Below are 26,081 nucleotides of genomic sequence, written 5' to 3' on the forward strand. Positions count from 1 at the left end.
GAGTGAAGTCTGGTGAAAGAAGTTGGAAACTGTGAGGGAAGCCGATTCTGCAAAGAGAGTGAAACGTGAAAATATGTCCGGTAAAGAAAACCTGAGGTACCAAAAGGTTCTGTAGGGTCGCACTTTTGACCCAGAAATATCTGAAATGGATGGTATGAGGAAAATACTAGACATGGTCGAATTTCAACAGTGGGGACATCTGTTCAAAGTGGATGTGTCCAAGGTCTATGAGGATGAGGTACAAAGTTTCTATGTAGACCTCTTTACTGTTGAAACTGACCATATCTGTCCTCTGGTCAATAGAGTTGATATTGTTTTGGATGTTGCTCTGCTTAGAGACATACTTAAGGTCCCTGCTGATGGTATGTCCTCTGTCAAGGATGTGCGTGGCTCAAATTTTAGGAATGCTATTGTAAAGAAGGGAGCATTCCACTGGGGGGAACGGGTGCACAAGAAAGCTCTGCTTCCTATTTATCAGCTCCTGTTTGAGTTGGTAAACAAGGTCCTTCTACCCCGTGCTGAGAGGAGGTCCATCACTTCCAAGTTTGATCTGTATTTGCTGGAAACACTGGATGGGTTCCGATCTGTTAATCTGCCAGCCATAATGATTAAGCACATGCAAAAGGTGGCAACTTTCAAAGATGGAAACCATGGTCTTCCTTATGGATTTCTTCTCACGCATGTCTTCAAGTTCTTTTATGTGCCTTTGGGACAGCCCAAGTTAGGGACCAAGAAGCAGACCATTTCTCAAACTACTTTGGAGGAATATGAATGTGTTAAAAAAGGTGGAGGGGTAAGAAGTACTTCAACAATCTCCCATCTTATCAATGCCCAGAATAGTGCTACTGAGGATATTAGGAAGTTGAAGGCAAGGAATGCCATTCGGAGAATCAGCAGGCTCAAGAGGCACCAGGGTCAAATGCAGAGATTGCTCGTCTGACCAAAGAAAATGCTGATCTCAGGCAACATGTTGAGAACCTGAAGGAGAAACTGCTTGCAGAGCAAATGTCGGCCAATGCTCGAATTGATCTCGTTCTCAACACTCTTACTGCAACTTCTAAGCCCTCTCCCTCTAGTTTCCCCTAGGCAAATCCTTCAGTGACCAGTTTCTATTTAAACTCTTTTGATGTGATGACTTGTGGTAGTTGTTTTCTTTTCTTTTTTTGGTATGGATGGAATTCACCTGCACTGCTCCCGCTATTACCAGTCCAAATTTGCCTTTGTTGTAATGGCAAAGGTTTATGTTTTATAAGTATTAGTGAAAACTCTCCTCTTTTGCTATAACTGCTCATTCTCTGCTTCTCTTCTCTATCATGTGGTGTGCACATATATGGGATGAGTTAGCTAGGCTAGACTTCTTTATGCTGATTGCTTGCTTGTGTATTTTTAATGATGCCAAAAGGGGAAAGTATAATTGAAACAGGATCTGATTAAGGGGGAAGCATAAAGTCAGGGGGAACTTGTGAAGTTCCTGTTACTTCATCTGGTTTATTTTTCTCTGAAACTGGGTTATCAATTTCTAAGTTTGTCATCATCAAAAAGGGGGAAATTAATGGGTTTACAGTACCTTAGCTTTATGTTTTGATGATCTAATAGACTTACTGTCAAAGAACCAGATAAGGGACCTGACACACTTGGTACACAACTCAATCAACGGACTTGAGCTAATGTGAGTTGCTATGACTTCAGAAGATAAAGAATCAACACAGGGACCTGATCCCCTTGTGTTTCCCTGACAGCAGTACGAAGTCAACTGTCTACAGCTGGAAAGTGATTGCCTGCACTGTACACGCAAACAGTGCAGCACAGTACTGCAGTCACTCCCCTTTGACCAACCAAGTGATTACATCATTCAAGTGATGTCATCCAAGTTGTATTAACAAGAGTATTACAAAAAAACATCATTTGAACGTTTGAAAAATTCATTCAAGCACTCCAACCGTTTATCTGTCAAGCATTCAATTCTCAAGTGCATCAACAATAAAGTACAACACTATTACGGGCCAGTTCCTACAGCAAGTATCTTGTATGTCCTTAGTTAAGTTGTAACTTTGTAATTGTTCTTCATTGTAATTCCTACTTTGCTTATCTAGAAGCTTTAATTAGGAACCCCTTGTAAACCATAAACCTTCAGTGTTTGTGTCGTGACTGGAGTTAGTCATGAGTTGAAAGTCTTTGTAATAGGTGTATTACAAAGTGGCTTGTAATAGGTGTATTACAAGTTAGTGAGGGATTAAGAGTTTAATTCCTAGATTGCATAGGTTGTAATCTAAAGTTGCTCATAGTGAAGTTGAAATCCTACCAGTGTAGGTCGTGTTTTTTTATCCCCTTGAGCAAGGATTTTTCCACGTAAAAATTCCCTGTTCCATTTACTTACTGTTTCATCAGCACTACCAGTGGAAACCTATAGAGGACCTGGTCTCTATATAGTTTGGTGGACTCCTATATTCTATCATTTATTGATTTAACAATGATGATTACAAAGATCTACAACCAAGATCTAGACCTTCGCTTGTTTTTCCTCCGAGATCCTCTCTGGTTCTTCTGTCTCCTTTTTCTTGAAGGAGGGACCCCCCTTTTTCTGTTGTCTTACCTCTTATATATATTATTAGTACCCCCTTTTGTCCAACGGTCCTAAGCCAGAATACCCCAATCCTTTGATTGTACTTTACGTTGCTCCCCTTAAGTATCACGACATATACATTATCGTACAAGCTTTCTAATAGTTCGATCTCGGCAGCGACCGAGATACTCGTCCTTATTACGCCTTGTAGATACGACCACGACTTAGTCGACCCCTTGCCATTTCTTTTAGCGCTAATCTGCGTATGGTCAGATTTTGACCCATACAGCAATGATATGTGTCAGTTTGTGTGACAACAAGGTCCAAGTGGACTTCAATCATTTGCGTGCGAGCAAAATCTTAGGTTTAAAGAATATTAAAGTCAGAGTCAATTTTATTACTATGAATTACACACAACATTATCATAGTTTTTAATTTTCATTTAGTAAAACAATTTGCTTAATTTTAGAACGAAATTTTCTGTCTAGATATTGCTAATATACTTTTTAGTGCATAAACTAAATACAATATGCTAATCAAGTGTTCGATTAATGATAGTAGAATTTTATACTGATACAGTTCTTATACTATTTGCGACTCAGTGAGGGACTGCGGGAGAATGGTGTAAAAATCTAAAATATCTTATATTTTTTAATTTTCTTTTGGACAAAAGGCACATTAAAGATTTATTTAAAACATTTTTAAAAAATTTGTTAAATCCAGTAATCAAATCTCGCATTAGCAGAAAAAGAAAAAAAGTGAAAAAGAATCTCGAAGTCTTGCTGTAAGCCTTTAACCCGCAGATTACTTTTTCTCCGAGCCACGAGCAATGTCTGTACTTCCCTTCATTTCCTTCAATGATTGAGAGTGCCCGCCGCAGACTCATCATTCATCAAAACCCTTGTGTTTCCATCAATTTCTTCACTTCTTTTACAAAAATCTCTTTTCTATTTTGGGAAGAAATAGGAAGTAAGAATGATACTACCAGTGTTCAAGCTAGGGACACTTGCCCTCAAATCTTTCTGCAAACCCATCGGCCGTCGCATTAAGAAAGAGGCTGGCTATCACCCTAGGTTCCGAACTTTCATCATCAACATTGCCCAGGTTTTTTTCTTCACCCCCCCTCAATTTCAATTTCTTCAATTTTACCAAATGGTCAATGGTAAATAATTATTATAATGAAAAAAAAATGATTTTTAGGGGCAATCGTGGCTTATAGAAAGAACTGGTGTTTTCATTAGAGGAGGATTTTCAGAAATTAAATGTGAAAGTAGTCAAGTTTTCGGAGAGGACAGTAGCCCCCTTTAAATAATTAGTGTATCACTGGCGGTTACTTATGTGGTGAAACTACATAGCCTCTCCACAAAAGGTTACTTGGTCGAAAGTTCTCGTTGACTGAGCTCATTTCCTGAATTTGAAGATCAATATTTTAGGTGGATGAACAATTGACCGTAGGGTGAAATTAGCTAATAGATTAGAATCGGTAAAATGAAAAGTAGTAATGCTAAAAAAGTACCAAGAAATGCCCGACGACCAGTGGCACACAGTTCAAAACTCGTGCATAATGGGCGTCCTGTATTCTACCCTTCTCCGCTTAAATACCAGACTATTATATGTGCAGGGTTCAAACTCGTAGCTACACATCACTCACTGGGCTCTTACAATAGGGCCTTAAAAAAGCAAATAGAAAAGCATTCTAAGTGTATTTAGTTAAGTACAACAACAACAACATATCCAGTGGGATCTGGGGAGGGTAAGTGTACGCAAACCTTACTGCTTTTGGAAGGTAGAGACACTATATCCTCGGCTCCGAAAGGAGAAAGGGGAGGGGCAATACAAGCAAACCAATCTGACAACCGAAACAAAAGTACAAAACTAACACTAAATAATGCAATCAGAAAGCCGAAACAAAGGCAACACCAAGTAATAATAGAAGTCTAGGGATATGAAAAAATATAAAGGACACTAAATGATGTATCAAAGTTACCGCTACAAACAAGAATGATACTCAGTTGCCTAACCCTTTACCTTTATACTCAACCTTCACGCCTTCCTATCCATAGTCATGTCCTCAGTCAATTGGACTAGCGTTTTATCTTGCCTAATCCCCTCTCCCCAATACTTCTTCGGCCTGCCTCTGCCTCTTCGGTGGCCCTCCAACGCCAGCCGCTCACACCTCCTTACCGGAGCATCAGTGCCTCTCCTCTTCACTTGCCCAAACCATCTAAGTCTCGCCTCCCGCATCTTGTCCTCCACAAGGGCCACGCCAACCTTATCCTGGATAACTTCATTTCTAGTTCTATCTGACCTAGTATGACCGCACATCTATCTCAACATCCTCATCTCGGCCACGTCCATCTTCTGGATATGGGAGTTCTTGACTGGCCAACACTCCGCCCCATACAGCATAGTCGGTCTCACCACCGCTTTATAGAACTTACCTTTAAGTTTAGGTGGCACATTCTTATCACACAGAACAACCGGACGTGAGCCTCCATTTCATTCATCCCGCCCCAATACGGTGTGCGACATCCTCGTCGATCTCCCATTCCCTTGTATAACAGACCCAAGGTACTTGAAACTTTCTCTCCTAGGAATAACTTGTGAATCCAGCCACATGTCGCCATCCACTGTACAAAACTGTAATATAGATATATACATTTTTTATTCAATTTGACTAGGGAAAGGGATTATGATTCTATAGGAAATTGAAAATGTCAAAGTTAGTTATGGTTTACAAATTAGAAGACAAGAAGATAATATCGAAGGCTGATCATGATAATTTTGGAAATTCTTGTTTGCAGTATTCTTCAATACACTCAAAGTAAAACAACTAATTAGCTTCCATATACTTGTTAAGACACGTTTAAAATTGCATCCAAGGGGTAGCATACTAGTCAATGAGGTGGATGCAAACCTTGGAAACCACGTTGCAAAACCCAACAAAGACAAAAAATACTTGGTAATTTTTTCCCATCTGCCCATACCCTTCCGGCAGACTTACCCATTACCTGTGTTGGTAGGAGGTAGCAGGTACCCGATGGAATAGTCGAGTTGCTCGCGACCCTATATATTGTTGTTTAGAGAAAAAGAAAAAATACATGCAGGCACACACTCAAAGTTTGTCACATCCATGAAACTTAATTTCCTTGAGCTGTGTTTCAGTCTCACATTATTTTTCCGAAATGTGTGATCTAAGGTGATATAATTCCTTCTCTTGTCCATTAGAACTGAAGGTTATTGGAAATGGAAATTAAAATATGCATATTTGATTTCTTTTGTTTTTTTAATGCAGGCAAACCATAGATTCTCAACGAAATTGCAAAGACGTATATATGGTCATGCAACTGATGTTGCAATTCGCCCTCTAAATGAAGAAAAGGCAGTTCAAGCTGCTGCTGATCTTCTAGGTGAACTCTTTGTGTTCTCGGTAATGTTGTCTCTATGTCCTTAATTTGTTATATTGCACAGATATTTTCTCGTATGAGATAATGATTATTGATCGTCATGATAATGTTTTGGAGATGCTGATATATTTATTGATGAGAACACCCTTGTTTATGTCCTATTCCACTTGTGATGCAGCCCACAAATTCTGTTACATATTTTCATAGTGGACCATAGCCAGGATGTTATTAATCCAAAACTTAATCTAATATTCTAGATGTAATGGAGAAGGCATGACATCTTATATTTCAGAATGGGGGTTTGTCATAGATCAAATGGCTAGTTTTTAAAATTGAAATCTGACCACTGAAGTCTTCTGTAATCGGTATCACTAAATAATCTAAATCACTGAGTTCTTAAGTGCTTGAAATATTAATTTGTTGTCTTTTTTATATATGTGCACCAAAACATAAAAGATGTTGACTTTATATGCCTAATATGGTCATGTTACTGGCAGTATATATGTTTCAGTTATGTTAATTTTTTTTAGAATGGTAACAATTTCATAAAAAGAACAGCACAAATATTGTGCAGTTAGAAGTGACAAAATACATACTCAAGAAAACATAAAGATAAGAACCCCCCTACAACAAAAACTTACGGGGATTCCTTTGATATCAAGTATGGAGTCACTATCATTTACAGAATATTCTTTACACCAAAAAAGAAAAAGTACCAAGCAGTTCATTTTTATTCTTTGGATGGAGTTCCTTTCTCCCTCAAAACATCTGGAGTTCCTTTCATTCCAGACAGTCCACCAAATACATGCTGGGATCATCTGCCGCCATTTCTGCCTAACACCATCGGTCACACCACCCCAACATCTCAAGAGGTCAGTTGTATCCTTTGGCATGACCCAATGCATTCTGACTATACTCAGAAACAAGTGCCATAAATGAGAAGTAACCACACTGTAGGAACAAATGAGAGTTATCTTCAGCCTCCCTTTCACGTAGATAACATCTGGAACTCAGATGATAACCCCTCGTCATTAGTTTTTCATGGGTCAGAAAAGCTTGTCTAGCCACTAACCATACAAAGACTAGCACTTTAGAGGGTGTGTTTACCTTCCAAATCTGTTTCCAAGGCCAACCTCTACCAATGTGGATGTTGCCCATTTGACTTTTGTAATCTGAATTCACTGAGAAACACCCCTAGTGCTTGACCCTTTCCACTCTGTGAGGCCTTGCAAATGATCAATTTGATTTAACAATGCAGCAACTCTGTCAACTTCCCAGTCATTGAGCATCCTTCTGAAGTTCAAATTGCAGCCCTGCTGTCCTTATTTCTTCCACCTTGGCTTATGCGTTTGATGCTAGCAGAAACAGATCAGAATATTGATCTTTTAGAGGACCATGTCCTATCCAGTTGTCATCCCAAAAGGCAGCCCTCCTACCATTTCCAAAAGGCAGCCCTCCACCTTGGCCTGTGTTTTTGATGCTATGTTTCAATTATGTTATATGTTATATTTATTGAAGTATGTTACTATAGTTGTTAGTACTCCATGTGACCCAAAATCTTGTTTTTCGTTCCTTTTTAAGTTGTCTGAAAATGTTGTCCACTTTTGATTAGAAAGTTTGAATACATTACACATAGTTACATACCGCAAATTCAAGACTCCGGCCTTGTTTTTAAAGTCTCAGTACTATTTTATCATCTTCTCCGCCATTTTTTAATTCATTTAATAATGGTGGTGTTCAGGCTTAGCTTACGCGCACCTTGACTAGACCAGTAGAAGCCTGCATCTTTCCACCAGTATAGGTAGTGAGTAACTCTACCCTTCAAGGTTTAGGCTGAGCAAATGAGAAGAAATCACCGGGCCTTTTGCCTCTGCTAGGGTTTGAACCCTGTGCTCCTATGATTTTCATTCCAGCTTCATTGACCGTTAGTCCACACCCTGGATGCTCATCTAGGCCACTATTCTGCAGCACAAAATTAAAAATGGCTTCACATGCTTCTTTACAAATATTAAATGGCTCATGCTTCAGCTTTTATCTTAATGATTGAGCCAAATCAAACTATTCAGACAAACTGGAGGAAGTGTTGATTAAATATATCAATATGGTGCCTTTTAACTATGAATCTATTGTTACTATTTGATATCTAATTGATCAGAAAATTTATATCCGGTGACAAACTAAAAATTTGAAAGCACTTGAAGTGGTATTACGTGATCGTTTGTTTCTGTTTCTGTTACGCAGCTCGTCTAGTTGGGTTATCAAACTGCCTCCCTAGTACGATTGAAAACTACAATTAATGAATCCAAATCCCAACTGCTCAAGATGGCTTGTTTGGTCAAGTGAAGCTAGCTTGAAAAAGGGCTGGTGTGGCACCATCTTCGTTTTTCCTTCTCTTTGTTGTTTCCCACACACATTTGGCATCACCTGAAAACAATATGTGTATAGATGTGAACTGAAAAGTGAAATTTTGATTTACTTGATCTACAGCAGAATGCTATAGATGCTCCTTTTATCCTGTTATTCCCTCTTTCAGGGCATAACAAGTCAATAATTTATGAATGTATAGTGTGGAGATGTCTAGGATTACCTTGTTCAGTCTTGTCTTCTTTCTCCACCAAAGGCAGAATGTCATCAACTTATGCTTCTTTTTTGCTAAAAATCTGTTTAAATTAGGTGGCTGGAGTTGCTGTTATCTTTGAGGTGCAAAGAAGTTCCAGATCTGAAGCTAGAAAGGAGGAATTCCGAAAGCAGGAAATAGAGGTGCATATTGACATTCATAACTATGATCTTCTTGTGTCTGAAATATTTACCAAGTCCCTCCTCCCTACTCCCTGTATCCTTTACAAAAATTGATAAAATATTCTCCATAGAACTCATAGAAAATGAAATTTAGAGATCGACAGGAAACATCTCAACTGAGATGCTAAATAAGCACGTCTTTAATTAGTATTGCTCTCCACATTGATAAGAGCAGGTTTAGGTGAGTGTCTTCACTATGACCTATTATTCGTTTTTGAGTTAACGGCTTAATTTCCTGTCGTGAGTTTAGGTTATCTGAGATTTTCTCCACACTGCACCTAGTAATAAACAATTAACATTGAACTTACATAGTTTTGAACTGGATAAATAAATGTGAATTTACCTTTTCACTTGTTGGTGTGCTATACTTGAAACTTTTTAGAGCTGTTTTTTCTTTCTTCACCTCATTTACTGTTTCGACCATGTTTTCCTTAATACTGCAATGAGCGAAGCATTTTACGGTTGTCATGGTTCAGGAGCACAGATACAAATATTATGTCTTAGATTGAGGAGATATGTTACTAAAATTCTGTTACAAGGAACTGATATCACTGATATCACAGCCCCCCTGTTATATTTCCATGTTAAAACTAATTCATAAATTCTTTGCTTTCCTAGGCAATGAAGCAGCGAGATGAAGAGCTGAGTAGAGAGATTGAGTTTCTTAAGAACAGAGTTATTGAACTGGAGCGACATGCCAAAACACGAGGATTGAGTAGTATCTTTAGCATCGGTAATGCAGAAAGTACTAAAGATAAAGTAAAAGCTGGTTGATCATCTGCTGGTTTTGTGCTAACATACACATTGACATTGTAAGACCCCCTTACAGTTAAGCAACTTAAAGAGTTGATGTCTGTTTTCATCAGCTTCTTGTTTGTACTATTTTAGCATTCCTGGAAGAGAATGCAGTAGCTTCTGGAAGTAGAGAAAACTTTAAGCAATTCTGACAAAGATGATTCTCAGGACATTCTACGTTTGACAGGTCAAAGCCATTAGAATACTACTAACCAAAATGGATATCCATGATGGGCTGCCTTTGGTCTATGAATAAAATGCAAACATATCATATTGTAAAGGAGTTACATATTTTGGACAATTTTTGCACCTAGCCATTCAGGCAGTATTGATGTCAATTTTACTTGTTCTGGCTTAGTAAGGATTGTTATTATGTTAAGAGTCCAGGGGTCTCCAATTTGTTACTCCCTTTGCTTCAATTTATGTGTCTTACTTTCCTTTCACTCTTTAACTCCAACGTTCCATATGGTATTTTTCAGACCACAAGATTCACAGATATTTTAGTGCATTACACATTTTTAATTTAAGACCACAATATTAGAAGTCTTCCTTACTTTTCTTAAATTATGTGCTTATCCAAATTAAGACACATAAATTGAAATGGACGGTGTAAATGCATTCCATTGTGCTTTTTCTCAGGGGAACGTCCCGAGATGTTCTAGTTTTTACCTTTTGTGAACTTGTGATGTAGGTGTAGGAACTCTGCTCTTTTCAGGTGGTGTTCATGCGTCCTTTAGTCATGTTTATGTTCCCTTTCCTCGGTTTGTGAACTTAGATATTCGTTCTCAGTCATAATGCAGATTCATTTGGTCTAACAAAAGTTTGTTATTTAAAATGTAATTTGCTTCAAAAGGTCTTACGAAAACGCTTTCGATGGATCTCTGAAATTATTCAGTTCCAACAGGAAGGTGATATATTATCACGAAAATGATTACGTGAGAATTTATAATAAGATTCACAACATACAAACATCAATCAATATAGAAGAATAATTTAGTAAAGTAAAATATAAAAGATGATCTCGAATAATTTAATTACTTTTTCCACCAAAACGTCATCAGAAAACGAGGGCAGCTTTTAAGCCAAGAAGCAGATTCGCACATCAGAAAATCAACTACCAGTTTGCCAAGGCGCTAAAGTGCTCTGCCTCTATTGCATCGAAGACATCATCAGACCTTCCCTGATCTGAGGTGTCAACTCGACCCATTAATACCACAGAGAAGGAAAATAGAAATAATGAATTGGCATTTCAGATACCCTGAGAAATTGATCAAATATTCCTTAGTCTACAATGACTAGTGAAACAATAGTGTACAGTGTACACACGCGAAATAATCTGTTCAAACATGCTTCAGTTCAATCTTTGCAATCGAATACATCCTATTCCTAGAGATTCATAAGAAGCTATACTACAATCATACACTAACCTAAAACAATATAGAAACAAGGATAAAGAATGCTGAGGAATCACTCGAAGGGGCCTGTAGCTCAAATCCCGGCTTGAGCACCAGTAAACTAGAGCTTTCACGGCTAAGCAATTCATGTGGTTAATTCCTTGTACAGAAAAAGGAGAAATACCACTGCCACATGATAATTTGAACTCAAAAAGAAGAAAGAACCATCCTCCAACATATAGATTAGTCCTTGTATTAAGCAGAACAGCACCCAACTTTCTTTACTGCTGAAACATCATCCTTATTTCCAACATTGATTGTCTGCCCCTTGGGCAATGCTGCCGGGTCATCTCCTGCTTCAAGAGCTTTCCTGCTCACGACACGGTATATTTGAGTGAGCACTTCTGTGAAGGCATTTTCCACATTCATGGACTCCAGAGCAGATGTTTCCATGAAAAAAGTACTCTCCTTCTCAGCAAATGCTTTGGCATCCTCGGTGGAAACAGCCCGTAAGTGACGCAAATCTGCCTTATTCCCCACAAGCATTATCACAATGTTTGAGTCAGTATGATCTCTGAGCTCCTTTAGCCACCTCTCCACATTCTCAAAAGTCACATGACGAGTGACGTCATAAACCAGCAATGCACCAACAGCTCCTCGATAGTAGGCACTCGTAATTGCACGATATCTTCAAGAAAAACCATCAGTTGAGATTAAGATAATCATAAAACATATGAAGTCATAAAATTTCCATACAGGAAAGTAATATATTAAAACTGCACAACATAAAGAAGATCACATCACAATATATGGGTCTACTGGAGACAGTAGAAGTCCGGATCTAAATCTAAGCCAATTAAAGCACAAAACCTATTTTTCAAGAAAATAGACTTTCATCTCGTATCAACTTAGAATTTTAAAAGTACACATCTACAGACATTAGATACTCAAAACAAACAGATGGATGAGAAATAAGGAGAGCAGTATCTCACCAGCATACCGTGTCACATACAAATTATAAATACCGAGTACCAAAAATTAAAGCATTCAGAATATTACTTGGATTACTCATAAATTAGCTATGGCACAAATTATTAATATTGTTTAGTGCACATTCTCAAGATGAACCAGACAGAAAAACAAACACAAGGGAGTAGGTTTTCATAACATACACATCACAGCTCGTATAGCAAAGCCTACAGAAGAAGAAAAAGACACTCTAGGCTTGAGAAGGTAAAACAATAACTAGGAGAAATAGACATAAGGAGACAGTCTCCTAATGCATCAAAATCATTCATTGTCAGCCTAATGAATCACATTTTAGAAAGCAAATTTCTATATTTAGATTCAAAAGAATGCCTCTCTACCTCCACGAGGTAGGGGTAAAGTGTGCGCACACACTACCTCCCCAGACCCCACACAGTGGGAATACACTGGGTATGTTGTTGTTGTGGATTCAAAAGAATCAGACTGGCCCCTTCTTGGAGCAGGATGGATATTACACCACTAGAGCACATGCAACTGTATCAGAAAGGTGATAATACCTTTCAGAAGTCAACTCATTTTTTATCCCCCACCCTAAGAGTATCAACAGTATTATCACTTACTCTCCACATGGCTCAAACCTCCAATCTACCAGCTGCTGGTGGAGGTGCTCTCACATCAAGAAAGTTTCACTCATCAGATCCTTTATTATCAGTTTAAGCCTCTATAAATTCTGTTTCAGCTAACGAGAAGCAACTTATCCTCAGTACAGAACGTAGTTACCAAAGGCCGAGTTAAGAGTCTACCCAAAATCAACCACGCTGATAACCTCTGTATCTATAATTAAGGATTTACTAAAAAAGCAATCATACTAAGGTTCGCACCTTCAAAGGACTAGCAGGCGCAGTAGTAATCTGCATCAACTAACTAAAATACTGGATCTGCCTTTATCATAACTTTAAGCGTATTAAAGTATTTGCTACATTTACTATCTTAAACTTGCACTTCAAGCAATCTCGGATCTAACATTGCAAAAAAAAATGACAATAATAAGGTCGTAACTTTGAAACGCATAGTAGTATATCATCATCAAACCAGATCTCAAAAGTTCCTGCACACACACTACTGAAAATGTCAATCAAAGGAGAAAATTTTGAAATGAATAGGAGAAAGAGTAGGATACCGTTCTTGACCGGCGGTGTCCCAAATCTGAGCCTTAACGACCTTATCTTCGACGCGAATGCTGCGAGTGGCGAACTCAACGCCGATGGTGGACTTTGACTCCAGGCTGAACTCATTACGACTGAATCTGGACAGAAGGTTCGATTTTCCAACACCGGAATCACCGATTAGAACCACCTTGAACAAGTAATCGTAGTCGTCGTCCGCTCTGTACGCCCCCATTTTAAGGATTGGGGGTGGGGGTGGGGGTGGGGGCACAGAGTAGGATAAATTTGAAGGAAGAGATACAGAGAGAGAGAGCGCTTTAAGAAAAGAGTAGAGGGAGATCTATTCAAAGTATTACTACTACTATTCAAACTTTTTCAAGGTTATTTGAAATACTAATAAACCCTCCTTATGTCTTTGACCTTGATGTTTTCAATACTTCAAAATGTCACGACTCTGGTGAAACAATTCGAAAAAGAAAGAAAAAAGAGGAAAGAGTATTTTTTTTCCCCTCAAATTACCTTTTTAGTATTACATCATGGATAATTATCGGACCAAAATTTGCTTTGGCTTTGTTATTTGACATGTGAGTTTTGTTAAAAGTAATTATCTATGTGGTACTAAAAAGTAAACTTGTTTTAAGTGTTGGATAGAGCTAAAGTCGGTTAACACTAAACGAAACTCGGGTCAGTATCTATTGTGACAGGCATATATTCTTGATATCGATGACAACTGCCAAGTTATAATTTAAACTAATACACTAATAAAAACATAGAAATGGTTCGATAGCAGAGAAAAACCTTATGTTATTCATTTTAGATCAAAAAAATTAGAACATTATTGCATTTTATAGTAGTTTTTCTTACGTAGTTTGTTTTATGAGGGTGGCTGTGGAAAAGGAGAAAGACGACCAAAAGAGTTGGTGAAAATCGAAAGCTGCAGCTCCGTGATGCAAGGGTTGGTGCCTATGGAAAACTACTTTTTTTTTTTAAGTCAAGTAGGAGAGCCGCATTAATTTCAAATTTTTTTATTAGCGTGGAAACAGAAACAGTAACATTGGATAGGAACATAATAACGACAAAACAGAAAGCAAACCTGCGTAGGTAGAAGGCAAAGAAAGAAAGAGGACTGGTATTTTAAAAATGCGACCTCATTCGTTCAAATAATCATTAAATATGTACAGATAATAAATTTTGAACCCACTAAATAAGATGAAATGTGATAAAATTGCAAATCTTAACCGATAAAATTTAAATCCTGAATCCGCCTATTAAACTAGTCTACCAAGGGGTCAACATCCAGTTTTGTTCACAACTCATTTGTACTAGAAACACATAGACACAAGTAAAATCCTACGAAAAGTAATCACCAAAAAAAAAAAAAATCATAATAATTTTAATATGCACCAGCAGCAGTACCATTTTATCCTTTGTTGTAACTTATGAAGTTACTGATAAATTGATTCTAAAACCATCACGAAAGGAAAAAAGTAATTAGCATAAATAAGCAGATGATAACACATAATATGAAACAAAACATTCGAGGGTATCACGACAAAGTAAAACATTAATTGAAAGTGAATTGGTTGAACGATGAGAGGGGAAAGGATCAAACTTCGACAAAATTTTATTGCGTTGGAGCATTTATTTTCAGTAATTCTGCCTTTAATCAGCTGTTACAGCGAAATACATTTCCTGGTATCCAAAAAAAGAACATTGTATGATACATTTCTCTTTTCTATCTATATAAGCGTAAAAATCTATAAATGAGAAACACCTAAGTAGAGGTGAAAATAATTAAGCTTCACGTATACAAACGGCGGCACAAGCTTTGACAGGTATCGAGGAAAAGTAAAGAAAAAGGCTTCAATCCTTGGGTCTCTTGCTCATTTGTTTTCTTTTGTTCACTTCCAGGTATCTCTTTCTTAGCCTAATGGCTTTTGGCGTAACCTGCATCAAAATTTTTTACAAGAAATGTGCCATTAGCATAGGTTTATTTCCTTAACTACAGCACTGCATGGGTCGATACGCACAGCGCCTAGTCCATCGTTTACGGCTAGGACTACTGGGGTATCTAATCTCATTCACTCCCCTAGCTTTCGTCTCTCGGTGTCAATGTCAGCTTAATCTTATGTAATGCCAAATCAGTTTTATTTTCATTGTGCAAGTCAGTAAAGCTTTATTGCCCAAGCAACCCATGATTCAGACCAAGTAGTACTACTAGAAAGAGTTACCTGTAACGTCAAGTTTTATCATGTTTGAGAAGTTTAAAAAAGCAAACATACCTCAATAAGCTCATCCGAAGCAACGTATCCTATGGCTTCTTCAAGAGACATCTGCAACAATATCAATGATATAACCAATACAACCCGGAGGAGTAAAAACATAACACCATCAAATCCTTTAGCTACGACATTCTCGAAGATGGACAATCCAATGAAGAATGAAACTTATCACAGTTAGAGAGAACTTATATAGAGGATCAATCCACATAGACACTATATTTCCTGACATTCTTTAGCAGGGACCCTCATTGTGGACATTCTTTAACCACTTCACATAGGGGAAATACGATTAAGAGTCATATCCAAGATGTCAACAGCACAACGTTTTGTAACTGGATAAAGTAAAAACGCAAAATGAGATATTTGTCGACCAAAAATGAAAAAGGGTAAAAGCAAAATGAGATACTTACAAGGCGGGGAGGAGTTAACCTCACATTCTCATCCTTGCAAGCAGCCCTTACATTGGTAAGTTCTTTTGTCCTAACCGGGTTGACCTGTTTCATGCAATCAACCAAGAGTCACAGATGCACATGACAAATACACTAAGATAAGAAACGACAGCTCCTTACATCAAGATCGGTATCTCGAGAATGCTCTCCAATAATCATGCCATCATATGTCTGCATATTATCCAAGACAAAGATCATAATATTTTTATATTGTTCATAAGAGCATGTCAGTTTTTATAAGCCCTCACGTTACAAGGACTCTCGTACTATAGTCTTTATACATTCCACGCCTTAAAACATATCCCCCTCTTTTTATGAATAAGTAATCACAACTTGAATGGCAACAACATCACCAGAGCCATCAGCCCCACATATTTGAGTTCCCAAAAGGAACCTAGTGTAAGGAAAGAAACTAAGAGAAAAAGTTGACAAACAGTTCAGTTGAACCACCTCCATCCCAGGTGCCACAAAGAGAATTCCACGAGCTTCTAAATTCATAAGAGCATGAGCAGTGATTAACCCGCGGCCCATCGATACCTGTTCAACCAATAGAATGAGGCACAATTACCCACAAATGGAAAGAGGATATTATATCAAAATACAAGTGGTGTATATGGATTTTCCAGACATTCAAATCTGAAGCTAAACTCCCTCAAAGTGTAAGAGGGAAGCTGAATTAGATGTACTCATAACAAATCTGCTAAATACAATTGGCAATAGAATAAGGTCCAAGGGAATTCTGGGTTCAACGAGGATGCTTTGCAAAGATTTTCAATGTTACAATTGACTGAATTGTCATCCATGAAAATACTATGAGAAAATCTAGAGGAAAAATGTTTTACTTATTCAAACCTAGCATCCTTAAGCCGGTAAGTAAACGCATCTCAAGGTGGTACTATGAAGCATGAATCATGAAAGTCACAAGTAAAAGGACAATAGACAGAAAAACACTGAAATGTATGGCCAAGTGACACCAATTCACACAACAGTACATACTAACAATGTTTGAAGTGAAAATTGGCTGAACAAACTTAAGATGTATAGAATGGGAGATGAAAAAAACATTCCTGGCAGAACAGAGGGACATAACCCACCATTTATACTTCAAAAAGATGAAACATAGAGCAACATTAAACAGAACAAGGGGACTGAAGAAAAGATCTCAAATGTGTCTTTACAGGGTAACAAGGGTGCTTACTAGTACTCCTTTCCTGACATTTCCAAGAGGACCACGATATTTTTCATAAGCTGCACCAAGAAGAAAAATGCTAAGTTCAATGAAATGTTCGTTTAACCATATGTGAGTATTCAACAAGCATGCGTCATAAGCAGTCATGTAAGCAAAGAAGGAACAAAGCTAAAGAATAATCCAACAGAACAAGAGACTCAGCAATTGCTAAATGAAATTTTGCTCTATACACATGTATTTGGGAGTTGATCGTGATTAAGCAAAGATACATCCTTGTTTGCATCTATTCATAACAGAAAAAGAGGGCAAAAACTCATTTTGAAGTGCCATTCAAAAATCAGCAAGACAAGGACAAGCATATCCTTATTCTTGACTGTTCAATTAAAATTGAGAATTTTCCTTATTCTTGACTGTTCAATAAAAAATGAGAATCCACGCGTTCTGAAGACTTTCCTCAATTCTGAAAATATAGTTAACACTGTATTCCCTGTCAAAGAAAAAACAGGCCCTGAAGAACCTCAGCCACCAAAAGCTCAGAAGATCAAAAATAAGAAAGAAAAGGACGGAATGGTTTGCCCAATGTGGATCCGAGGAAAGAACAAGGATATAAAGAGGACCACATTTGCAACATACGTGTAAATTCTGAGACCTTGCAATACCAGATTAGAATGTGTTATCACAAAAAATTTGAGCTGATATACTCAGATCCACATATTGCTAATCCTAGCACACAGTTACATTTTTGCATAGTCTACTATTAAATTGTATTAAAATAGGACAGAGGAGCTAATTGCAGAAATACGCAGAAAGATCCTATTGTAATGTGCAGCAGGAAATTGGAGAAATGGTCAGATAAACTTGTAGGATAAAAAGTAAGCATTAATGAAAAGTATACTTAGAAATGCCCGGTGCATAAATCCAGCGCCACGGGTGTCACTGCTGAAGACACTTCTATAGCCAACTAGCCCTCTGCATTAGGTCAGGGATGTTAAAAATTAGACAAACTAAACAATGGAATCAATCAGACAAGCTTGATGAATATGTAGTATATGGAGAATGTCTGAATACAGAAAAGGTAACATGAAACTGAAATCCACAATTTGTTGGTTGCCTTCGATAAAATCTCTGAAGAAAATGCATTGATTAATCATTTCAATAAATTGACATTTACCTTTACAAATGCAGCAACAAAATTATCCAATAACTTTTAATTTCACATTGTTTCAGGGTTTTGGGGTACACTAGAGAAACAAAGACCAGATAAAAGTTACATGTTTTTGACAATACTTGGCATGTCTTGGACAATGCCAAAATCCATTTTTGAGCTATTGCACTGCTGGAACAAAGAGGGGTTGCGCAAGAAATCCCGAAGATTTGGTATGCAATTCCTCAAGCCATTTGGTGGAATGTTTGGCTTGAAAGAAATAGCAGAATTTTTAGGCAACAGGAGAAACATACATAGCCTTAAACAAAGATGTATTTGTTTGCTAGCTTTTTGGAGCAACATGCTTATTGTACATGATGAAGTTGGATTTCTAGATGCAATAGAGGAACTGCATTTTTTTGTAATTACGTCTTTTAGCACTGGCTTAGTGCAAGTATTCATAAACTCTTTGACTACTTATCGGAAAAAAGGAGGATGGAGAACAAAAATATGCTCAGATAACTAACCTTCTAGTATATGCTAAAAGAGAAATCATTATTGACATTTTAAATTATATCAGTAACACAATGTATCCAGGTAATGCAAGGGAAGGATGAGCCGAACACTATTTCACAAGGCAAAGAGAGAGGGGGGGGGGGGGGGGGGTGGGTATAAACGTAATCTTCGTAGTTACGTATCATCGTTACTCGATGTAGTAATAGAACCTGCAAAGAAGAAGTGAAAAGAAATACCTTGAAGGACATGTAAGACACATTCTAGTCCTTCCCGTGTTGCCGGGAACAGGGCCCATGTCAGTAACTTCACCTCGCCTATGAGAAAGCGCTTCCATGACCAAACCTACATGCTCGTCATCAACCTGGAAATAGAAAACGTGGCCTAGAGGTTTGGCATAAGTTCTAATTAAGTTAAAAATATCATAAGCTTATGCATTTGACTTGTGCACCTCAATAGTCACTTCTTCTATTGGCTCAAGCTTCACACTTTTCTCTACTTTGTACCTATGCATACAGGCATTACAAATGCATTATTATCAGCTTATCGCCTGGATTACTGGTAAATAATCGATACTAATAGCAGAGTGATCATTAGACAACTCAAGACACAAAAAGATACTTGTCTTAAATGAAGCTATACATGTCTACAATATATATATATATATATATACACACACACACACACACACACACACACACACACACACACACACACACGTGTATGTACTGGGATGTGCATGTAAACAAGCTTGTATAGTTATGGTAAGCTTCACTCTACAGACCATGACAGAAAACAATCCCTCAGCTCTTTTTTGCTAAATGCTCTATATATTCCTGAAGTATTGAGTAATCATAACAATAGTTACCAAGTCACCAAGTTTACAGTACAGAATTAAGAGTATGCTGGCATATCAAAGTGTAATTCCCTAGCAAACCAACCTAGAACGATAACAAAACTCACATGACTTTAGGTGGGGAGACAGAGAGCTCAAAACCTTCACGTCTCATGTTCTCAATTAAGATGCCTATTTTGGACAAGAAAACAGAAAGAAGCGTAAGATTGGCATGCTTGATCCGGTTTAATTATTGTCCCTTAAGCATATCTGAGGTGATAAGCAAGAATTAACATTGTTAGAAATTGTTACACCTAAACAACTCACCTAATTGAAGTTCACCTCTACCCTGCACTTCATATGATTCTGACGTACTGGGGAGAACATTTATGGCGAGATTTGTTTCTGCTTCAGCTAGCAGCCGGTCACCAATTTTCCCTCCAGTCAACTATAAAAAGTGCAAGGCATTTTAGATGACATCAAAACAGACAAAAGAAGCTGCAGTTTTAGCAAATCTCAGGCAATTTTCAGAAACAAAAATCAAAGATACCTAACGGAATTCTTGAAAGCCAAAACTGACAAATTTGTCCTCATAAATTCAATAAATTTATGGACAATGGTTCCAAAATGCTCTATCTCAAAATGGTAGACATTATGGGAATAAAATTCTTATTGGTTACACAAAGGAGCAATATATAGGTTCACTATTTCTCACCCAAATATCAAATAAAAAAGCAAATTGAGACATTAGCAAGCCCCACCAATTCCTCTGCATACAAAAGCATTTACAAGATACCAAATTCTTGCAACTTAAGAGCAAACAGAAGCAAAGTAACATCTTCACTCTCTGTCCCAACTGTATGTCTCTTATCTCCAGAAAAAGTTATAAGGCTGCATAGTACAATAACGAGTATATTCCTTGGATGGTCATCCAACTTATGGGAACATCTACCAAAGTCACTTTTGTTTCTTTTACGACAACAAAGTCACTCAACTATTGCACGGTGACTCAAAAAAAAATTACCATACATTTGACATGCCATGTAATATTAAAATTTTATTTTGCGATAATAAAACTCATTTAACCTATGACCCATATATCGATCTAACCCCCTTGAGGTTCATTACCTCTTTATTTTGACAACGATTATAAAATTAAAAAATTAATAAAAGTTAACAACATACCTATTTACTTTTTCAAATTTGTCAATTTATTAAACTTCAAGAACTTTTGAAATTTTACTTAACAAAAATCAATTCAATGTTTAGCAAAATACTCAACTCTATATACTCATCAAAATTAAACAAATTAACAAAAGTTAACATGTTTATTATAATGAACTAATCATTTCAAACAACATCGATAGACCAGAATAGAATTATAAACTAGAATAAATTAATAATTTTAGGAGTTTAAGAACTCAAGAACTATAAAAACAAGAAATATTAAAACAAATACTCCCTCCTTTTCAATTTAAATGACACACTTTCCTTATTAGTCCGTTCCGAAAAGAATGACACATTTCTATATTTTGAAATACATTAACTTTAAATTTTTCAGTTTACCCACTTTACCCTTAATGAAAAGCTTTTATAGCCACACGAATGTCATTGGCCCCACAAAACTTTTGCCCCTTAAGCTTTTAGGATCACATGTTTCAAAAATCTTCTTTTTATTCTTAAACTTTGTGCCAAGTCAAACTACATCATCTAAATTGAAATAGAGGGAGTAATAAAAAAATGGTGGGGGCGACGTGAGGAGGAGGAAAGCAGAATAGTTCAAAATATTTGAATCATTTCAAATAAGAAAAAGTATAAAGTTGAGATAGAAGAATATTTGAAGAAAAAATAATAATAGCAGTATAATTAAATCAGTAAATTGTATGATATATCGTTAGGTAAGTTAGATGGGTATAAGGGTCATGGGTTAAATGAGTTTTATCGTTAAAAAATAGGATTTTAATATGACATGACATGACATGTTAAGCATGTCGTATTTACTTTTTGGATCAAAATATAATAATTGGGTGACTTTGTTATCCTAAAAGAAATAAAAGTGATTTTGGTAGGATATTCCCATATGTCGGGTGACCATCCAAGGAATTTACTCGTACAATAACCCTTCAGAACAATAATTACAGACATGTTTTTAGTATTCAGATAGATTTTTTGTTAGAGAATGTAAGGAAGAATTAATATCAACTTCATTTTTAACTGGTAAATAGGAAAGGGAACAGAACTAGCATAGAACACAAAGAATGTCATTTTTATTCTCTAACTACTGAATTATTTATTTCAGACCATCATGCTCTTTCCTTCTCATTTTGAAAAAAAACTTTTGGGCTAATTATAGACACTTAACAATATTATTAAATTTAACATAGAGGAAAAAGATAATGGCAGAGGAGATTTTGTTATAGTCAAGCACACAATTACCGTCCAAGACCATCTAAGGAGATTGTAACCCATTCCGTCAACCAATATGGGAGTTAACACTCCACCCAGTGTTATCAAAAGCGAAAAGCGCAAAAAAGCTCTAAGGACTGTTGGGGCTTTAAACGCAAAGCGCAAATAAAGCGTGAGCTTTGATGAAGAAAAACTACAAATATGTATGTGTAGTCCAAGACTAATATCTATAAGCATGAATACCAATTATATGGACAAAGAAATTGAAGAAAATTTACGATAAAGTGAAATATCAATTATTTAGTGTCACCTCTTTAAGATTACGCTCATTGGCGAGGAAAAGTATGCCTTAGAGTCGTGATAACAACACTAAAGCACGCGCTAAGCGAGGTGAAGCGCTCAACATGTTTTGAGCCTCCCTTCAGGCTTAAGTGCGCATTAAGCGCACCTTTGATAACACTGACTCCACCACACACCTAGGATGAACAGCTAGAACTAGGATAACATAGCACGGAGGCCCAAAATTGAGAAACACAATAACAGGCTCTAATTACCATGTGAAAAAATGGACCTTGGACCAAACTCAACCCCAAAAGTAAGCTAATGAGGGAAGATTCCCCAATACCATATAAGGAGACCACAACTCATGCCCTTAACACTAGCATTTGATATTTTCGTCAAGTTAAAAGAGACCTCACCTTCAGAACCTAGCTCACAACTTTTTTTTTTGATGAAGTAAGAGAGATTATAAAAAGCATCAAGAAGATGCAAAAGAGCACTATCCAGGTGCTAATACAAAAGATGATAGGTTAGCTCCGTACAGATGATCATATGCTACGGTTAGGAGCTAACAAAATCCAAATATAATTCAGCGGAGCTAATAGGGAGAGGTTACTCCAGCTATATAACAAAACTATAAAATTAGCCTTTAAGGAGTAATTTGGAGTTGCTAAACCCACAAAACATCTTCTATTCCTTTGTGTCCTAGCTCACAACTACAACTCATCAACCTCAGTCACAATCAAAAGTAATGATAAACAAGTGAAATAAAAAATGGTGTCTAGCCGTGGAAGCAGCCACTAATGCTTGCATTAGGGTAGGCTGTCCACGTCACACCCCTTGGGTGCGGCCCTTCCGCGTTCCGTGCGTGAATCCGGGAAGCTTTGTACACCGCTCTGCCCTATTAGGATCAAACATACAAAGATCATACATGCTTAAACACAAAAATAGTGCATGAGTCATAGATGGAAACCACATTCTCGGAGTATTATAGGGACAAAAGAGTATCAACTATCATTCACCACGCAGTCGCAGATGGAAAGCAGATGCAACTAGACATCTAGACACAGAGATCGCACAAATAGGAAATGAGCGGAATAACTTTTCCAAAAAAAAAAAAAGGAAATGAGCAGAACAAAATTACATACTTACATGAATACCATCAGAACCAGCCAAGGGAGAATCATTGACACCAAAAGTCATGGAGATTGTAGGGGGATCAAGCTCAACAGTAGGTAATGCTGTCATAACCTATCAAATTTGAGAAGTTAAACTCACAAAGAGTTCAGGGTCACTAAAATGTAACACCGATCAAGAACCACATACCGTGCGGACATAAACTAGGAAACACATACAGGAAAATATTGTTAAACAAGTCACAAGTACTAAAGTGTATCAACCAACAAACATAATAAAGACTAGTGCTTTTTTGCATGGCTAGCGGCGAGGGGAGTGATTTTGACTGCTGAAAATCTTCGAAAGAGAAGAATTACACTTGTTAGTTGGTGCTACATGTGTAAAAGCTCAGGGGAAGAAGTTGATCATCTTTTGTTGCATTGCCCTGTGTCCTCGGCTTTGTGGAGGGCAATCCTGAATCTTTTTGGTGTTCAATGGGTGATGCCAAGCACGGTAAAGGAAATGTTATATAGTTGGGCTGGTTTCCGTAGAAGAAGAAAGCAAAAGGCGTGGAAGTTCGCCCTGTTAGCTCTCATGTGGATAGTTTAGGGGGAGAGAAATAGGAGAGCTTTTGAGGGGGTGGAGTCTCCTTTTTCACATCTTAAGAATAGTCTTTTATCTTTGATCGCTTTTTGGTGCACTCATATAGCCCCTAATTGTATAGAAGATTGGGCGTCTTTTGTAGAGAATCACGTTCTGATGTAAATTCTCTACTTTTTGGTATACTTCCTGTATACGGGAGTTCTCTCCCTTTTGATTGATACAATTTACCTTATCAAAAAAAATAAAGACTAGTCAACATATAAAGGAAAAGGAAGCAAAACAGCAGTAACATAATGAATTCGATATCAACTCTTGCTTGGTCTGAATCAACTAACTAGAATGTACATTGAATTACACACCTTATCACTAGTAACTTGTTGTAGCCGATCCCAACATGTTTAGGACTGAAGCATAGTAGTTGTTTTGTGATCACTAGTAGCTTGTTAGACTTCGACAATCATCTATGTTGGATATCTCAATACTTTGATTTTAGTTTTAAAGATGTACAACCGAAGACTTATAAAAGGAGCTACCTGCCTATTTTTTAACAAATCTTACTCCCTCCGTCCCAATTTACGTGGCAATATTTGACTGTGCACGTAATTTAAGTAAGAAAGAAAAACTTTTGAAACTTGTAGTCTAAAATAAGCCTTAAACATTTGTGTGGCTATTGAATATCACATTCAGGGTAAATTGGAAAGGGTAAATTGGAAAGTTTAAAGTTAAACCAATTTTAAATACAGAAAAGGTGATATTCTTTTTGGAACAAATTAAATAGGAAGGTATGCCACATAAATCAATTAAAATTTCATTGGATCGCAAAGTGATAACAAATTCACATACCTCCACATTTGCAACCGTGTGTCCAATTGTCGGACTAGACAACCCTGCCATTGACACTATGTCACCTGCACCAGCACTATCAACTGGATCTGCTCTCATACCCTTCTTTTTCATCAGCTTTACAATCTATAAAGCCGCAAGTTTGACCATTAAACATGGAAAGAACACAAAGCGAACATTAGCTGATGATATCAAGGCGTGGCACTAGTTCAGGCTTCCTATTCCACCAACAGGTAGGTAAATAAATAAATAAATAAATAAATAGTAGGATCCTGAATATAATCCTAATCGTTCACGCTTGAAATAAGTTGTCCGGATACTTAGCTTAGTAAACCATAAAATGAAATACCTTAATCCAGATCTACTGAGCTACCTCCATCTAAAGCTTTCCTCTAAAAACTTGAATAAAATAAAGTTGCCATCGACATTACAATCAACACTCTAACAATAGATTCTTTAAGTTATTAATCTCCTACGTTAATTAAAGTATCAAAAAACAATACCATAATATCCCATGATAAAACAACACCTAATTCTCTAATACATGGTTTTGACTATTTGACACTAAAAAGTTACCAATTTTGGATTTCAGTTTAGGTTGACTAACTCAAACTTTGACAAAACTTGAAACTTTGAAAACTAATTTAATGGTTCCACATACAGTAATATATTGGATGTTTCAAATATTACTCTAGCATCTTAAAACATAGTAAGATAATAATAAAGTTTGAACAGATAAAAGATTTTCCATTAATTTTTTAGACAACAAACCTTTCCTTCTTCAAGTTTTACAGTTCCATCTTCTGTCTTCTTAAGCCCATGTACTTTATCACCCACACGAACAACTCCATAAGATACACGGCCCGTCAAAACACGACCAAGGTAAGGATCTTTCTCCATCATGGAAACCTGAAAGCAACTGTTAAGCATCTTCTCAATGCTCATAAAACATAGAACTGCAAAGATTCTGAAATGATTCAGAATTAAAAATCATCAAAAGAATGTGACCAGAAAAAAGATATATCCTCCTGGTGCTTCAATGGTTCAGTACATCTAATTAGGAACCCCAACCTAAATGTTTGGACCCAATGGGTCACATAAAAGATGGAGAACTTATTTCTTAAGTTGAGATCACCTTTCAAAGAAGATAGTACTACAAATCTAGACACTATAACAAGCTTTAAAACTACCTCATCTGTTGTACTTAATTAACGGATTGGTCGGAGGAATCTTGGCTCTTCTTGTATAAATCCTAAATCTTGAGCCCCTTAACACCTGATCCCCCCCCCCCGCCCCACCACGTCAACCCTT

General features: G+C 37.1%; 3 protein-coding genes across 3 annotated transcripts in view; 1 reads left to right on the forward strand and 2 right to left on the reverse strand.

The window, feature by feature from the left end:
* LOC109228718 (OPA3-like protein) lies at positions 3,314-10,007 on the forward strand. Its single transcript, XM_019393898.1, has 4 exons — positions 3,314-3,667; positions 5,859-5,993; positions 8,644-8,730; positions 9,388-10,007. Exons 1-4 carry the CDS (start codon positions 3,539-3,541, stop codon positions 9,541-9,543), a joined length of 507 nt encoding a protein of 168 aa, XP_019249443.1. The 5' UTR covers positions 3,314-3,538; the 3' UTR covers positions 9,544-10,007.
* On the reverse strand, positions 10,790-13,490 carry LOC109228719 (ras-related protein RABA1f). The gene is made up of 2 exons (XM_019393899.1): positions 13,126-13,490; positions 10,790-11,646 (listed from the first exon to the last, which is right to left on the reverse strand). Exons 1-2 carry the CDS (start codon positions 13,344-13,346, stop codon positions 11,214-11,216), a joined length of 654 nt encoding a protein of 217 aa, XP_019249444.1. The 5' UTR covers positions 13,347-13,490; the 3' UTR covers positions 10,790-11,213.
* The window catches only part of LOC109228720 (GTP-binding protein TypA/BipA homolog), an 18,784-nt gene continuing 7,413 nt past the window's right edge, over positions 14,711-26,081 (reverse strand). The window contains exons 6-19 of the mRNA XM_019393901.1: positions 25,542-25,679; positions 24,771-24,896; positions 23,361-23,459; positions 19,851-19,971; positions 19,652-19,715; positions 19,140-19,194; positions 18,928-19,052; positions 17,927-18,000; positions 17,041-17,090; positions 16,293-16,379; positions 15,963-16,013; positions 15,804-15,887; positions 15,394-15,444; positions 14,711-15,058 (exon numbers count right to left, since the gene is read on the reverse strand). Coding sequence (XP_019249446.1) covers positions 14,975-15,058; positions 15,394-15,444; positions 15,804-15,887; positions 15,963-16,013; positions 16,293-16,379; positions 17,041-17,090; positions 17,927-18,000; positions 18,928-19,052; positions 19,140-19,194; positions 19,652-19,715; positions 19,851-19,971; positions 23,361-23,459; positions 24,771-24,896; positions 25,542-25,679 — 1,209 coding nt within the window. The 3' untranslated portion in view covers positions 14,711-14,974. The remainder of the gene's footprint in view (positions 15,059-15,393; positions 15,445-15,803; positions 15,888-15,962; positions 16,014-16,292; positions 16,380-17,040; positions 17,091-17,926; positions 18,001-18,927; positions 19,053-19,139; positions 19,195-19,651; positions 19,716-19,850; positions 19,972-23,360; positions 23,460-24,770; positions 24,897-25,541; positions 25,680-26,081) is intronic.

This window comes from Nicotiana attenuata, chromosome 7 (assembly GCF_001879085.1).
Source record: "Nicotiana attenuata strain UT chromosome 7, NIATTr2, whole genome shotgun sequence".
NCBI classification, from domain to species: domain Eukaryota; kingdom Viridiplantae; phylum Streptophyta; class Magnoliopsida; order Solanales; family Solanaceae; genus Nicotiana; species Nicotiana attenuata.

Excerpts from the sequence above, each read along its gene's own strand:
- LOC109228718 (XM_019393898.1), top strand. The coding sequence starts at position 3,539 with ATGATACTACCAGTGTTCAAGCTAGGGACACTTGCCCTCAAATCTTTC. Across the intron at positions 5,994-8,643 it reads GTGAACTCTTTGTGTTCTCG|GTGGCTGGAGTTGCTGTTAT; the intron begins GTAATGTTGTCT and ends TGTTTAAATTAG. Across the intron at positions 8,731-9,387 it reads TCCGAAAGCAGGAAATAGAG|GCAATGAAGCAGCGAGATGA; the intron begins GTGCATATTGAC and ends TTGCTTTCCTAG.
- LOC109228719 (XM_019393899.1), bottom strand. The coding sequence starts at position 13,346 with ATGGGGGCGTACAGAGCGGACGACGACTACGATTACTTGTTCAAGGTG. Across the intron at positions 11,647-13,125 it reads GACACCGCCGGTCAAGAACG|ATATCGTGCAATTACGAGTG; the intron begins GTATCCTACTCT and ends TTTTTCTTGAAG.